General features: G+C 34.8%; 1 protein-coding gene across 1 annotated transcript; it reads left to right on the forward strand.

Annotated features, from left to right (window-relative positions):
* Positions 1-509: 509 nt before the first annotated feature.
* LOC120121575 (transcription factor HHO5-like) lies at positions 510-2,084 on the forward strand. Its single transcript, XM_039140896.1, is given in 5 exon segments — positions 510-723; positions 815-1,047; positions 1,124-1,460; positions 1,649-1,725; positions 1,827-2,084. Coding segments are annotated over 5 exon segments (1,089 nt in total). The 5' UTR covers positions 510-524; the 3' UTR covers positions 2,070-2,084.
* The last annotated feature ends 15,149 nt before the right edge of the window (positions 2,085-17,233 follow it).

A 17,233-nucleotide genomic window follows, 5' to 3' on the forward strand; every position in this document is an offset into this window, starting at 1 on the left:
ATTATTATTTTTAAAAAATAATAATATAATATCTGCTGTGATATATGAAACTTAATGTGATGTAATTATATCTAGAAAGATCTGTAAATTTATACAATATTTTGTATAACAAAATTTAAACTTAAAAATACTTAAAAATAATCCACAATCACGTACACGTACTCCTTAGTTATTAGATTCACAAAGATAGTTTCTAGTATAAAAAAGAAAGAATAATAAATACCAAAAAAATCTAGAAACAAGTATACCCTATTAATGTTTCTGCTGTTTATGGTCAATTTTTACAACGTCTACAACGTAATTTAATTTCCAAAAAAGCACAAAATATAATATTTAAGTTCATTTTCTAAACAATTCGCCGCATCGGCCTTACAGAACCACAAAGATTCTTTACAAACATCGCTGAGTTACCGTACCGAGTTTTCAGCCTTGTAACTTTAAAATACGCGACGATCCGTTTGTGAAACAGGCAGCGGATCTTGAATCTCTTTTACATGTCCATATATAAGGAAAAAGGTGACGTGATGGAGTTGACTTTGGATTTAAGTTCAGCTTATGTACCAGGAACCATATCAGAGTTTCTGAAAGAGGTTTCAAAGATCAAATACGGGTTTCAAAGATTACTGAAGATTAGTGATTTTGTTAAAAGATTGGAAGATGAAATGAAGAAAATCGATGCCTTTAAACGCGAACTTCCTCTTTCCATGCTTCTCTTGAAAGATGGTATTTTTTTTCCTTCAGATTTTCGTGTTTAATTTTGATTTTTCTTTTTTTTTTCCTGTGATTTAATTTGATTGTTTTTATGGGGTTTTAGTGATTGAGAGATTGAAGGAGGAAGAAATACGGTGTAAGGAAATGGAGGATTTATCAGTGACAGAAGAGTTGTTGTTGCCATTGAAGATGAATTTTGAGGAGAATGGAAGGGTAGATAGGGAAAAAGATGGCGGTGACAAGAAAAACTGGATGAGTTCTGTTCAACTCTGGAACTCTGATTCTGACAGCGTTGATCACAGCAAGAAATCAAACAAAGTTCCAGAACCGAAACTGGTAATCCCAAACTAGCCGTCTGATTGTTTTTGTTAAATAACTAGCTGTCTTGTTTTAATCTTATTTTATGGGATAGTATTACTAATGGGATTGCATTTAACAGAACCCAATTGAATTTTGTAATGAAAAAAGATTCAAGGGACAAGTGGATAAGGAAAATTTAGGACTTTCTCTCATGTTTCCAAGTTCTGAATTGGGTTCTTGTAAGTCAGTTTTGAAGAGCAATGGCAGCTGTGGAATTGGTTTTAGCCCTTCCTTGTCTTCAGACCAAAATCAAATCAAGTCTCAGACCAAACATCAACAACGTGAACAGCAGGCGCATATGCAGAATTCTAGGAAACAAAGGCGGTGCTGGTCACCTGAGCTTCATAGGCTATTTGTTGAGTCTCTTCAACAGCTTGGAGGTTCAAAAGGTTAGGGCCCCTTTGCAATAGAGTTATCAAATTTAATGGATTCATTTATTTAGTTTTGGAAGTAAAGGTTGACAGATTTAATTGATCGAACGTTTGTATCATATGTTCTCAATTTCATATAATTATGACTTTTTTAGGACTAAAAGAATGGAATCTGATTTCTTTTTTAATGTCTTAATGTTTCACAGTGGCAACTCCTAAACAGATTAGAAAGCTGATGCAAGTTGAGGGTCTCACCAATGATGAAGTGAAAAGCCATTTGCAGGTGAACGTTCAATTTTCATATGAAATCCAAACATATTGTAGTTTTGTTATCATCCTTTATGTTTTACTGAGTTGGTGCAATGAATGTGGGTTTATGTGCAGAAATTCAGACTTCATTTCCGAAAGCTTCCGGCTTCTTCAGCTGGGCAAGGAAACAGCCAAGAGTCAGCTCAAAATCAGTGCAATAATGAACACATGAAAGCAAACATTTCACAATCTGGATCTCCACAGGGTCCCCTCCCTGCCGGTGCTCGTGCTAAAGGTCTGCCGAGTACCACCGGTGGTGACAGCATGGATGCAGAAGATGAAAAATCGGACGGTCACATTTGGTATATAGTCAGATAAGTTGTTCCCATGAATTTTGCAATTACATGGGGAAACGGATCATAATTACAGTGACTTGGGATAATTTTAATTTTTGCAGTCTGCAGATACCGTGGACTTTTTGTTTCTCCATTGGTCAAGTATGGACCAAAATAACAATCTTCTACAGAGTTGTTTCATTTATGCAAAGACTTGATGACGACTAATGAACTTGGTATTTGGGTTTTCTCCAACATTCTCAACAACCTCAGTAGTCTGTATCTGCAATCATTGTTTTCTGAAATTCATGATACACTTGGGTTTTAGTGGGGATTTCACTTGATGATTTTTGTCTTCAATAATGGAGACCCAACTCAACCACCCATAGATTTTTATCTACATATTTTCTTGTTTCATCGCCAATAAGGGAAAAGACTGGCATGAGCTACCCTAAAGCAAAAGTTAATGCTTTCCAATTTCGATTACCTTGAATTGTTTTCAATTCATGTGCCACTGGTCTAAAGAAATGTACAAAATTTGCTGCAAAATTGCCCATTGAATGATTTAAATTTTGTTATGATGACAAAATAGGCTAACAATTTCAGAGGAACCACATCTGCTTAATGTCACTTTAGAACAGCAAAGGAATGAATTCCATTCATGACTACTACAAAATGGGCCGGTGTTCTCTGAATAGATTCTTAGTGTTAATCTCAAAGCACGCACCAAATCAAGAAGTACACCTTTGATTATATTCATGTTTTGAATATTTAATCTTGATATTATTCTCCTGATCGTTAAATTATAAATAGAGTGACGACAGACATTTTATATCAAAATATCATTTTAAAATCTTAAAAAAAAAAATCAAATTTACACCAAAGTTATATATTTTTTATTCAATAGGTATCAATACCTTACAGGATTTCTGAAAATTATAATTTTTCCCTAAATCTTTAATATTTTGCAAAACGTTAACATATAACTTGTAATCGAGTACTTTGAATTTTAAAGTTGGTTCAAATTACATGGATGCTATGATACTTTTATGATAATTAAGGGTAAACTATTAGATTAGTTACTTTTCTTTTATATTTGTACACTTTTATTCCTCAATTTCAAAATATTTAAGTTTTGGTAAATTAAATTATTGATTTATTACATTTTAATCAATTATGTTATTAATTGTTACATTGATCACCTTGAATTCTAGATGAAGTATTATTTTTGTCGCAATCGTCTTTCGGTTGGGCCCGGAATTGGGCTTCGACTTGGATTAAACGAATTGGAGTCGCCATCGATCATTTTAAAACGATATTTAGGTAGATCGGACACCATCTTACCTGGTCTGTGTTTCACCAGAAATGTATCGGGTTCGGGAGTCGGTTATGGTCAAGGAAGGATTAGCACCTTTGAACCTCCCTTTCGATACCAATTAATTTGTCGGTTGTCTTAGTCGCGAAAAGTTAAAAATTAAAATTAAAATTTAAAACATTCAATTCGAATACTTACCTTTGATCGATTGGAATTCTTCTAAAAAGTCAAAAATGTTAGAAAAATAATAATAAATAAATGTTAGATAAATCAAAGAAAAACATAAAAAATCAAAATAATAAAATCAAAAGGAAAAAATTAAATAAAATAAAAATTATTAAATCTAGGTGAAAATATATAAATAAAAGTAAAAAGGTAAAAGTAAAAGAAAAAATACAAAATAAAAATTATATAACATAATATCTAATAAATAAAATAAAAAGGAGAGAAAAAAATACGTATATACATATGAAAAGAAAGAAAATATAAATAAAAAATGAAAATATAAAAAACATATTTATAAATAAATAAGTGTTAGATAAAAAAATAAGGAAATTGACTAAATCGCATTAATTGAAAATTCAGGGGAACAATCAATATACACAAAGAGATCAAATTAAAATAAATAAATAAAAGAGTACAAGAAATGAAAATATGAAACTCTTTGATGACCCTGGTAATGATTAACCTAAAAAACCCGCCAAACACTAAAACCCTAGTGTTTTACGTGTGGTCTTCATTCTTTCACCATATTTCTGCCGCATCTATCTCCATCTCCCTTTCTTTTTAATTTTCCATGATGAAAATCACTATCTAAACCAACTTCCCTCAAACCCGAACGAAAAATAAAGCCTTTTAAAAATTAAAACGACCCATACAACCATCCACTAGAATTCCCAAACGAATAGAGCACAAAGTGGTGTTACATAGACTACTTGAGGCCACTAAAGGGCTCCCTCTTCCTCCGGTGAAGGCTCACTGATCAGGTAAGATTTTCATCTTTTTGTTCTCCTTTCTTCTTTGTATTTTTAGTCTGTATTTCCTCGTATTTTCCATATGAAATTTCTGAGTAGAAAACCCTCCCCCTTCATTTTTTTTCAGTACACTTATTTATAGTAGTAAAAAGACCTTATTTTAGGGAGTTTTGATTCGAGTGAAATTGTGGATGTTTATTTTGCTTTCTGGTTTCGTGCTGCCGAGATATCCGGGAACGATGCGGCGAGAAAAACGCAGAGATGATAACCTCGGTTTGACCGACGATTGTTTGACTGAAAATTAGTGTCTACAGCTGTCCCTCTTTGTCTTTTTTCGTGGAATGAAAAATAGGACAAAGACAAAAGGAAACAAATTTTCGTTCGGTGGAGTTGGAAATTGATTTCAATCAAGAATAACTCCTTGTCGAATTGTGTTGTGGATGACTCCTCCGTCGCGAAGTCGAGTTCACCTTGAAATGATACGAGATTGGAGCCGTAGTTCGGAATTTGAATCAGATTGAGGCTTCTCGTTGCCAAATTATAATCAAATTCGGTCTTCTTCTCGGTTTAAAGACCTTGATTTTAAAAATTCAGCTGGAAAATAGTTCCTTGTCTCCACCATGTGGTTGATAGTCCCTCAAAATCGAGCTCCGTAATCTTCGTTGACATATAGCTTTTCTTGACTTAAGTTATACTACTAGAAAACGGTTTTTTGTCACTAAGGCACGATTAACCCATGTCTTCTTCTCGACTTGAAAACCTTGATTACAGTCAGACAGTAGTGTGATTAAGGTGTCATCGAGCTAAACTCGACAATTTTGTTGACAGATAACCCTTCTCGCCTTGAGCTATGCTGTGAATGATGTGCCTTGAGCTGAATGGAATTGAACTCTAAGGTCTTTGGTAGATAACCCTTATAGCCTTGAGTTATGCTGTAAATGATGTGCCCTTGAAGCTGAGTGTAGTCGAACTCGAAGGTCTTTGTGTTTCAAGAGAAACATTTTCAAAGGTTTTTTTGTGTTTCAAGAGAAACGATTTCAAAGGTTTTTTTGTGTTTCAAGAGAAACGGTTTCAAAGGTTTTTTGTGTTTCAAGAGAAACTGTCTCCAGGGAGGCAAAATTTTGTTTCAAGAGAAACATATTCAAAGATTGATGTTTCAAGAGAAACTGTCTCAAGAGAGACAAAACTTTATTTCAAGGGAAACAATCTCAAGAGAGACAAAATTTGTTTCAAGAGAAACTGTCTCAAGAGAGACAAAACTTAGCTCCAAAAGAAACTGTCTCAAGGGAGACAAAATTTGTTTCAAGGAAAACATATTCAAAGATTTTGTTTCAAGGGAAACAGTCTCAAGAGAGACAAAATTTGTTTCAAGGGAAACAGTCTCAAGAGAGACAAAATTTGTTTCAAGAGAAACTGTCTCAAGAGAGACAAAACTTTGTTTTGAGTAAATTAGTCTCAAGCGAGACGACCCTTTGTTTCGAGAGAAACAATCTCAAAGGTGATCGATAATCTTCTTGTTCCTTCATGTTAAAGAAATCCTTTCAGAAGCTCTAACCGTTGACTTAAGGAAGTCAAATATGTGGATGACATGTTTGTCGTGACACTAAATCACTTCATCGGGCACGATATCCTTCCTCGTGAAGTTGAGATCGTGGATGGCTCTTTCGCTGTGAAATTGAACTTTTAATTGGACGTTATTCGTTGTGAGTTAAAATCCACACTTGTAAATTGCATCTCTTTCGAGTTCAATATCTTTCGCTATGAAGTTGAAATTGACTCTAGCATGAATCTACAAAATTATGCACATATACGATGCTATGGATGCAATGCTCTTATGTATGCCTAAAATGTATATGCGAAATATGTTAGGGTTTGGAGAGAAATCTCAATCTCTGGTTGTCAGTCTTGATGACTCTTGATTCTGGAATCTTGAATTTGTGATTCTTGATCTTGGATTCTTCAACATGTTTAAATCTTATGTACAGAATGTTGATCTGTGAAGGGAATAATTACATGAGCAGTCTTCATTCTATCCCTGACTAAGTTTGTCTTCATTTCCACCAGGGTGTACTCTTGCAAACCTCAACCTAAGATAATTTATTTTCCTTCCCCTATCAAATTTTGCCCAAAAAATGGCTTCATTTGATCAGCTTCGATCTTGAGCTTCAAAGAGATATTTGTTGAATTCCAAGATATGCTTCCAGAGAACTTATCTTGTTTGAAAATGCTTTTCTTCCTTTGAATTTTCAAAATTTTGAAAAATATCAAAAGGAATTTTGAAAAATATTACCTCCTTCTAGGTTTCACAATTGAAGCAAATCCTAAAACAGGAGTTCATTGGATATCAAAATAATCAAATTCTCTTTTAAGCTTTGATAGCTGCAAATCTTTGAAAAATATCAAGATCGAAAAGTTGGTTTAAAGGTGGGCTACCTTAATCCTAAGGTTTGTTTCCTCAATTAGGTCATGGCTCGCCCCTCTTTCTTGGTTTGATATTTTAATCAGAGGCGAACAAAATGACAGAATAAGCAAAATCAATGGCTAGACCTTTCAGAACACTTCTGTTTCAGTTCTCTGAAATCTTCCATTTGTTCAAGCTTCGTAGGCTCCTCTAACAAAGGCAGTGCAGAAATATCGGTCTAAAAATGAAATTCCTGAGTGCTCTGTGAAGTTGAAAATAACAAGTGTTCTTAACTCCCTTAGTCCATCTTTACTGAAACTCCTTATTAATTTTTAATTCGTTATGTTGGCTAGCTGAATCCATAAAGCAATGGCTAGACCTTTCAGAACACTTCTGTTTCAGTTCTCTGAAATCTTCCATTTGTTCAAGCTTCGTAGGCTCCTCTAACAAAGGCAGTGCAGAAATATCGGTCTAAAAATGAAATTCCTGAGTGCTCGTGTGAAGTTGAAAATAACAAGTGTTCTTAACTCCCTTAGTCCATCTTTACTGAAACTCCTTATTTAATTTTTTAATTCGTTATTGTCTGGCTAGCTGAATCCATAAAGTCGGGGTGTTTAACCAATTGCTCTAGAGGGACAGCTCAATATGTAAACACCTTTATCAGGTTAGCTGAATCTTATCCATAAAGCGGGGGCGTTTAACCAATTGCTTTAGAGGGACAACTCAAGCTTTATTGTATAGTATAATCACCTTTATCAGGCTAGCTGAATATTATCCATAAAGCTGGGGCGTTTAACCAATTGCTCTAGAGGGACAACTCAAGCTTTATTGTATATATATATAATATTATAATCTGGGTATACAGATCCAATTTCTTAAGTTTGTCAAGGAGAACCTGTTATAGTCTAAGTGTTTTTGAAAGTCAAGGAATCTCATCTTTAGAGTTCAATTTCCAAACAACTGACATAAACTAGATTTGCTTACTTGACCATTCCATCTGTGAAGATCATGATCATCATTGAACGACATTAACAGAAGTAGAAACCAATTAGCTTTGCAATTTCAGGTACTAGATGCCCCATTTTATCCGCTCTTAATACATGTCTGAATGTTAAACCCTTGATGAACTCTTCATGAGAAGAGAAAACTAGATTGGTCCCCGTAAGAGAATAACATGTAGTCTGGTGTATCTTTTAAATTAGGATCAAGGGGTCTTTGTTTTGTAGGGTTCAATCTTATCATTTGTCAAAGATTTACAACCTCAATTATTAAACAGCTTTTAATTAAGGTGATATTCAAGGAATTCAAGATTAAAATTTGCTCATTTACTCAGAAGAAAGCATTTTATTTAAAATTTTTGAACGTCAAGTGACTTTTAAACATAAGAAGTACAAAAGAAAAATAATTTCAAATAAGATGACATGCATGAGAATACAACCAAACTCCTGATGGATGCCCTAATCAACTCCTGAAGGATACCCCAATCAACTCCCGATCAGAATACCCTATTACACATTAAAAGCCAATGCCCCTGAATCGATCAGATCTTAGACCTTACGCTTCAATGTCCCATAGTTCTCAGTGGTGTGCCTTGTGCTCTCAATATGATATCTACATACAACGTTAATATCATGGCCTTCAGGATATGGGGCCTCTCTAGGTTTGGATTGAACTGGAGTCACAAGATTCTTCTCAATTAGAGTTGGGAGTAACTCTTCATATGTCATTGGGATTGGATTGATGTGAGTCTTTTTACGGAAGACATTATGAGGTTTAATCCCCATATTAGTTAGGTGTGATCCCCTTAGGATGATCTCAGCTCTTTCCTCAACAATCGGATTGACCCTGCCTTCTTGGTGGTTAGGCAAAGGATTCTAAGCAACATCCCCTCCTTCGTTTTTTCCTTGCTTTATGGCCATTTCTATCATTTCTTCGGCCATTACTATGTCAGCGAAATTTCCAGATGTGATTGCGACCAGGTGCCCGAAATACGGAGCCTTTAGCGTCTGCACAAAAAGCTTATTGGTTTCCTTATCATCCAAGGGTGGATGAACTTGCATAGCTAAATTCCTCCATTTCTATGCGTATTGTCTGAAACTCTCGTTATGCTTCTTTTCCATTCTTTATAGCATAACTCGATCGGGTCTCATGTCATTGATGTGTTTGTATTATTCTAGAAATGACTTGGTCAAATCCTTCAAAGTCTTGATATGGGATCGGCTTAGCTGATTATAACATTGGATGGCTGAACCCGACAGACTCTCCTGGAAGCAATGGATTTGGAGTTGATCATTTTCCTCCATATCCTGTCATCTTTCGACAGAACATGGTAATGTGGGCGAATGGAGAACTGTTTCCATCAAACTTCTCGAACTCCGAGGACTTGAATTTCAGAGGAAGAACCAAGTCTGGGACTATACTGAGTTCTGCGGCATTGACTCCATGGTAGTCAAGGTATCCTTTAACTACCTTCATTTAGTCCTCCAATCGCTTAACTTTTTCTTCTATCTTCTATGATTTGTCCTCTTTGTCCAAATCCGGTATATGGTAATAACCCGAAATTGTTCTCAGGGTTAGATACAGTAGTCTATATCTTTGTAGCAGATGGGGTCTTTGCTTTTGCAGCGGATGAATCCCCTTGAAGTTATGGTAAGATTCCAGACTTGCGGGGTAGGTGGCATAGTTACCCCTTCCAATGAACCTGCCCTAGGTGTACTTGTTTGACGTAGGCCAGCTAGCTTGGTAACAATCTGATCGACCAAGGACTCTTGGTTCTTTGTGATTGTATCCAGAGAACTCAGATTGCTCATATTTTCCTCGAGTTGAGAAAATTTTGCTTCCATCTTCTTATTTTTCGGGCGGGTGTTATGCAGATGGGGTGTGTCTAACGCTTGAGGTGGTGTATCTAGTATTTGTTCCTTTTGATGAGACATTCTTTCGTTAGTTAATACGAATGAAAAAAGAATGAAAATAACAAAATGCAAAATATGTCTAAATGCATGATGCATGAAATATCCGAGGGATTGATCCAAAAATGTGTCTGTTATTATAAATAATCCTCATTGGGGAAAAAAGTGTTACATCTGAAGAAACAAAAAACATTTTGATGGTATAGATCCCGAACAGCCTCTGACAAGTTGATTCTTCTTCAGCCTTTTTCTGTCACTGGTTGAATGCCCCATCGAACTGTTATGGCTTCTCTGGCTAAACTGTGCAAGTGACGAGCTTGCTTGCTCAAAAAAAATCTTGAATAACTGCATCTTCGGCTTTCACTCTCTGCTGAGCTTGTTCTTAACGAAGGTGCCATTGTAGCCCTCAATCGATAGGAACTATCCGAAGTTTATATGCTTGTTTCTTGACTTTGTCAATAATGGCATCCAGCTCAGCTAAGGTTTCGTCATCTTGTTCTCGTAGTCTTCGAAAGGACTCCCCAGGTCAATAACTTTTTTCTCGTCTTGCCCCTGCAACCTTTGCCTCGGAGTATTGTTTGACCACAAATGGACTTCTGAGCTTTTCATCTGTTTGTATTATAACACCTTTGTCCATTAATGCAGATTATTCATGTTTAACAAACACATTTTTGGTGGATCAACACCTATTTTAAATGATGTGAATGATGAAAACAAAATAAAAGAGAACAAAAATAAAAAGAGTTAGTGAGGTAGATCAAAACAATAATTAAAATGAAAAATTCTACCCCACATGATATCTACCCCACATGCTTATTATGCCTACCCGGACATGATCTTTATCACGCATGTTAATTTCAAACAAATCCTAACTGCATATTTGTCTAGTTCGCATGCTTTGAACAGAAAGTAAAGAAAGAAATAATTCAGACATCCTAGGGTTTGAAATGAGGTTTTGGGGTGGGCTCTAATTCCCTGTATTCTCTCGGTTTAGGTTCTAAAAAATGGTACTCGAGTTCTCCTTGCTAGTGCCCCATTGGGCTTGCCAGACCCTTAGTCATAAGCCCATTACAAGCTTGTGTGGACTAAGTTAAACTCGAGAGAAAACAATCCCTTATGCCCGCACGATGAATAAATTCACACGAAGACATAAGGTATATGAATCCCGAAGGCTACTTGCTAGGCTCCTATAGTGAATACATTCACATGAAGGCGTCACTTTCACCCCCACTTAAATAGGGTTCGGAGCTCGGGTATAGAGCTTGAGATGAAAATTTTGAAAATATGAAATCATTGGAAAAAAACGTCAGTACAACTATTTACTTGAAAAATAATCAAAGGTAAATAATTTGAATCGAATAAATAAATTAAAATTAAAATTTACTATTTTCGCATAAAAAGACAACAAAAAATTAATTCTGGCCTGACTCATTTACCTGTCCCCAGTGGAGTTGCCAAGTTGTTGCAGTCGTATTTCGGTTGGGTCCGGAATTGGGCTTCGACTTGGATTAAATGAATTGGAGTCGCCACCGATCATTTTAAAACGATATTTAGGTAGATCGGACACCATCTTACATGATATGCGTTTCACAAGAAATGTATCGGGTTCAGAAGTCGGTTACGGTCAAGGAATGATTAGCACCCTTGAACCACCCTTTCGGTACCAATTAATTTGTCGGTTGTCTTAGTCGCGAAAATTTAAAAATTTAAATTTAAATTTAAAACATTCAATTTGAATGCATACCTTTGATCGATTGGAATTCTTCTAAAAAGTCACAAATGTTAGAAAATAATAATAATAAATAAATGTTAGATAAATCAAAGAAAAACATAAAAAATTAAAATAATAAAATCAAAAGGAAAAGGAAAAGGAAAAAAATAAAATAAAAAAATTATTAAATCTAGGTGAAAAAAATAAATATAAATAAAAGTAAAAAGGTAAAAGTAAAAGAAAAATTAAAAATTAAAAAAATAACATATATATATATATATAACATAATATCTAATAAATAAAATAAAAAAGAGAAAAAAAATACATATATACATATGAAAAGAAAGAAAAAACAAATAAAAAAGAATGAAAATATAAAAAAATATTTATAAATAAATAAGTGTTAGATAAAAAAATAAGGAAATGGACTAAATCGCATTAATTGAAAATTCAGGGGAACAATCAATATACACAAAGTGACCAAATTAAAATAAAGAAAAGATGAGTACAAGAAATGAAAATATGAAGCTCTTTGATGACTCTGGTAACGAAACCCACCAAACACTAAAACCCTAGTGTTTTACGTGTGGTCTTCATTCTTTCACCATATTTCTGCCGCCTCCATCTCACTTTCTTTTTAATTTTCCACGATGAAAATTACTATCTAAACCAACTTCCCTCAAACCCAAACAAAAAATGAAACCTTTTAAAAACTAAAACGACCCATACAACCATCCACTAGAATTCCCAAACGAATAGAGCACAAAGGGGTGTTATAGAGACTACCTGAGGCCACTAAAGGGCTCCCTCTTCCTTCGGTGAAGGCTCTCTGATCAGGTAAGATTTTCCTCTTTTTGTTCTCCTTTCTTCTTTGTATTTTTAGTATGTATTTCCTCTTATTTTCCGTATGAAATTTCTGAGTAGAAAACCCTCCCCTTCGTGTTTTTCAGTACACTTATTTATAGTAGTAAAAAGAACTTATTTTAGGGAGTTTTGATTCAAGTGAAATTGTGAATGTTTGTTTTGCTTTGTTGGTTTCGTGTTGCCGAGATATCCAGGAACGGTGAGCCGAGAAAAACGCGGAGATGATAACCATGGTTTGACCGACGGTTGTTTGACTGAAAATTAGTGTCTACAATTTTAACTCATAAACTTTAGATAAATTCGACCAATCTCTTGTCATCGTTACCACTCATCACTATCATCGTCGATCAATGACGACATCAACCGCCATCATCATCGATTGTTAAACCTCAAAATTTATAGTTCACTCTTTTTTACATTCTGAATATGATCTAATGTCCATTTAACCATAAAATATTCATATTTAACAAATCTAGCATTGAATCCTTTGACTTAGATTAAAATTAAACTATAATAATATATTTATTATCAACATTCCTTTACACAATAAAAATCTAAATCTTTATTATAATCAAATGCATTAAAAAATTGTTTAAAATATTATTATGTTAATTTTTGTTATGTTTATAACATTTATTAAAATTCGAATCAACATGCAAATGGTTCCAAAATGATGTCATTTTTGGGGTCTTCGTTTTCTATAGAGGGTAATTTTAGTAATTATATTTGGGTCAGACATTTTTATCCTAAATCCAACTTTGCCTTTATTATGAAGCTCTCATTCACATTAAACTCAATTTTTTTTAAAAATAATTAAATTTAAACTCGTAAGATTCAGGTATTGTAACCATTCCTAACTTGGAGCATGGCTACTCATGAGGTCTAGCTCGATTCGTTGTAAACCTTGGTTCGGTTTCTTGAAATTTAGTAGTCGGAGTAAATTTTGGTCTTCGATGGTTTGTGGAAAATGATTCCCTGTAGAGAGACCTTTACAAGTTACAACTACCTTCTCTAACTTCCACCAAGCCAACAGACATCATAACTACTCTGTTCCATTCGTCAAATTTTATGTTCTATCATTGAATCTTATGCCCTAAAATATGAGAAAATAAACAACCTTCCTCATTAGTAATGGAAGGTTTGAATTTTATACGAGTAGGGAAATAAGTTGTCGTGAAATTTGACTTATATATTAATTTTTATTCTAATATTATTTTCAAGACTTTGAAATAATTTCTCACGTAAAATAGAGGAAAGATCAAAATTTTTAAGAACATGAGATAGCGCAACAACAAATTGATTTGAACTTTTAAAGTCATCAAGAAAATCGTCAACAACTGTTGAGATTTAGGAAGGAGCTAGACAAGAAGGATAAGCAACAACAGAACACCACGTACACACATTTTAGTATCTCCAATATTCTCCCTACTTTTCTTCCTCCTCTTCTGCAGCTTGAGCACAAACTTTGACTTGAAAAACTTCAAAAGCAACTCGAGTCAGAGGCTTGGTAAAACTCGTCTACCACTTGATGACTTGCAGGAATACACAAGAATCTATTTGGCTGGCACCTTTTCCCTAATGAAATGCACATCCAACTCCACATGATTCGATTTCGCATGATATAAAGGGTTAGCACTCATAGCTACTGTGCTGTTGTTGTCGCACCAGACCACAAGAATACCTTGCTTCACCGCTCCCATATCAGCCAGCAAAGCACTCACCCATTACACTTTAGCAGCAACATCTGCAACAGTCCTATACTCTGCCTCCATCATGGACCTGGAAACGGACTTCCGTTTTTTCAAAGTCAATGACACTAAGTTATCTCCTATAAAGACACAATTACCTTACATAAATCTCCGGTCATCAAGGTTCACACCACAATCAACATCAGCGAACGCCGTTACCTTTACCACAACAGTTGTAGAGGTCAACACCACACCATGACTCATTGTTCCTGCCAAATACCTTAGGATATGTTTCACGACCACCATATGACCTTCTCGAGGAGCATGCATATATTGGGCAGCCTTGTTCACACTATAAACTATGTCTGGGAGAGTATGACAATCATAGAGAAACCACCCACCAAACTACGATACTCTCTAGCATCTTCATGAAGCTCACCAGCATCCTGAGACAACTTGGAGGCCACCATTGGAGTAGCCACGGGTGTAGCACATTCCATCTTTTTCTTCATCAACAACTCCAACACAAACTTGCGTTGACTCAACACAAGCGAGTCACGACCCCTTTGAACTTCAATGCCCATGAAATATCCAAGCTCTCCCAAGTCCTTTAGGGAAAACTCTACCCCCAACAGGCTCACAACATTCTCAATCTCAGCACTCGATTCACCTGTTACTGTGATATCATCGACGTATACCAACATATATGTGTAAACACCACCTTTGCACCTGATTAACAACGATGTATCAGTTTTTGAATCAGTAAACCCTAATCGAACAAGGCATTGCTTCAACTTTGCATGCCGGTTACGTGGTGCCTGCTTTAAGCCATACAAGGCTTTCTCAATCCTATACACAAGCTGCCTCCCATCAGTAGATTGTTGCTCAAAGCTTAGGGGTTGCTGCATGAAGACTTCCTCTTGAAGTTCACTATTAAGGAAAGCGTTGTTGATGTCCACCTGTCGAAGCTGCCACCTCTGCATGACAGCCAAGGGCAAGACAATGCTGAGCATAGGGAATTTAACCATTGGGTTATACGTCTCATTAAAATCATAGCCAACCACTTGAGAGTAGCCCTTGGTAACTAAACGGGCTTTATGTCACACTCCAAAATGGAGGATAATATTTCAGTCTTAATGATTTAGATTTTTTATTGGCTTTAATTTTGAATTTGGACTAAAATGAATAATTGTTAATTTTAAAGATGTTTATTGAAAAACCTCATGAAAATTAGTGGCTTATCTCGTAGTTTTACAATTTTATTTCTAGTAATAAACTTTCCTCAATGTTGGAATTTAAAATTTTGTTTAAAGTGATTCCTAAGTTTGTTTTATTCCAAGTTATTTTTCTTTATTATCCCATAAATATTATCTTATTATTTTAAATTTTTATATGATATATCTATTATTTTATTTATTCGTTTTAATAATATTTTATAAATCCTAAACAAACTGAAATATCTCCAAAAATTATGCTATCTACCGCCTTAACAAAGCCTTGGAAACTCTACCTTTGTTTTCTTTTTTTTCTCAAAATCGAAGCTATTGTTTGATTCTTTTGTTCATAGCTTCTTCATATTTTCTCTCGAAAACTAAACTACGATGGAACCTACATCACGCCATGCACGTCTTTGTTATCAATTGGTTGAAAGCATATTCATAATTTTAGCTCAAGCCTCATTCGATCAATTGTGAGATTTTAGATCATGTTATTGACTTCGAACGTGAAAAAGAAACCATGGTTAACCGGTAGAATTAATATTTTATTTCAGGTGTGTGTCTTACCGTGATATAACTATTTTAATTATGTTTAATATTTTTTCTGTTAAATCTAAAATTAATTAAATGTTGATCGATGTCACGGTGTTGTTTTTGAATTTGTGTGTCTTTACCTGCGTTGGCCTTGCTCAAAAGCTTTGCTAACGCGCACCGATAATGAAATGGTGGGCATAAGGGAGAAACAATTTGGTTATGCTGCCACGCGACATTCTTTGCTCTTGGGAAAATTTGGCACTGCTCGAACAAATATTACTACCAACTCAGTTTAAATCCAATTAAAATTAACGGGTACCTAAAAAATTAAAATAGAAAATTAAAATAAGTAAAAACGCTAATGGAAATAAAGAATAAAAATTAAAAATCGAAAATAAATTGAAGAAATGGAATTAAGAATGGGTTGTCTCTCACTAATCGCTTTATTTAACGTCGTTAGCTCGACCACCTGATTTCAGACTACACGTTCTTTTAAATCGAGTTCTTCTATTAAACAAGCTGGAGCGTTCTTGTAATATGGTTCAACCTTTGACCGCTAACTTTAAATCGACCCCCCGAGTATCTTCAACTTCGATTTGCCATGAGGGAACACTTGAGTTACCATAAAAGGTTCGAGCCATTTCGATCTAAGCTTTCCTACAAAAAGTTTAAACTTAGAATTAAAAAGCAAAAACTTTTGACCGACAAAAAATGATTTAAAAGAAATTCTACGATTGTAGAATTCTTTTGTTTTTTCTTGAAATATCCAAGCATTGTCGTAAGCGTTTCTACGGATTTCCCAAGTTCTTGAATATGCAATTTGCGTGCCTCGCCAATTGCATCCATCTCTATGTTACATTTCCTCATAGCCCAATACGCTCTATGCTCTAATTCAACCGGAAAATGACACGATTTACGAAAGACTAGGTGGTACAGAGACATTCCAATGAGACCTTTATATACGGTTCGGTATGCCCACAATGCATCGACCAACTTGAGACTCCAATCTTTACAGTCCGGTTTAACTATATTCTCAAGAATTACCTTAGTTTCACGATTTAATACTTCCACTTGTCCATTCGTCTGCGAATGGTATGCCGAACAATTCTTTTAGTCACTACATACTTTTTCATAAGCACTTCAATAATTCGATTTACAATGTGTGTTCCTCTATCGCTTATTATTGCCCATGGCGTGTCAAACCTGGAAAAGATAAAAAAAAATTTAGAAAATAACGATTTTTTGGCATCATTATTTTGGATAGCTTTAGCTTCAACCCCTTTCAAAACATAATCTACAAAAAGTATAATATAAGTATTTCCTAAAGAAGAAATGAATGGACTCATATAATCGATCCCCAAACATAATTTTTTTTTGCAAATGTGAACTGGATTAAGGGGCATTTCGTTCATTCAACTCAAACTACATGCTTGACATCTGTCATAAGATTTGCAAAATTAATACGTGTCACAAAAATGTTAGACCAAAAGAAATTGCACTCAAGAATTTTATGGGCAGTCCACTTCGGTCTGAAATGACAGCCACAAGAGTAAGAATGAAAAAATTCAATATTGAATTTACCTTATTTTCGGCA

The sequence above is a fragment of the Hibiscus syriacus genome, unplaced genomic scaffold, assembly GCF_006381635.1.
Source record: "Hibiscus syriacus cultivar Baekdansim isolate YM2019G1 unplaced genomic scaffold, ASM638163v2 tig00110377_pilon, whole genome shotgun sequence".
Classification (NCBI taxonomy): Eukaryota; Viridiplantae; Streptophyta; class Magnoliopsida; order Malvales; family Malvaceae; genus Hibiscus; species Hibiscus syriacus.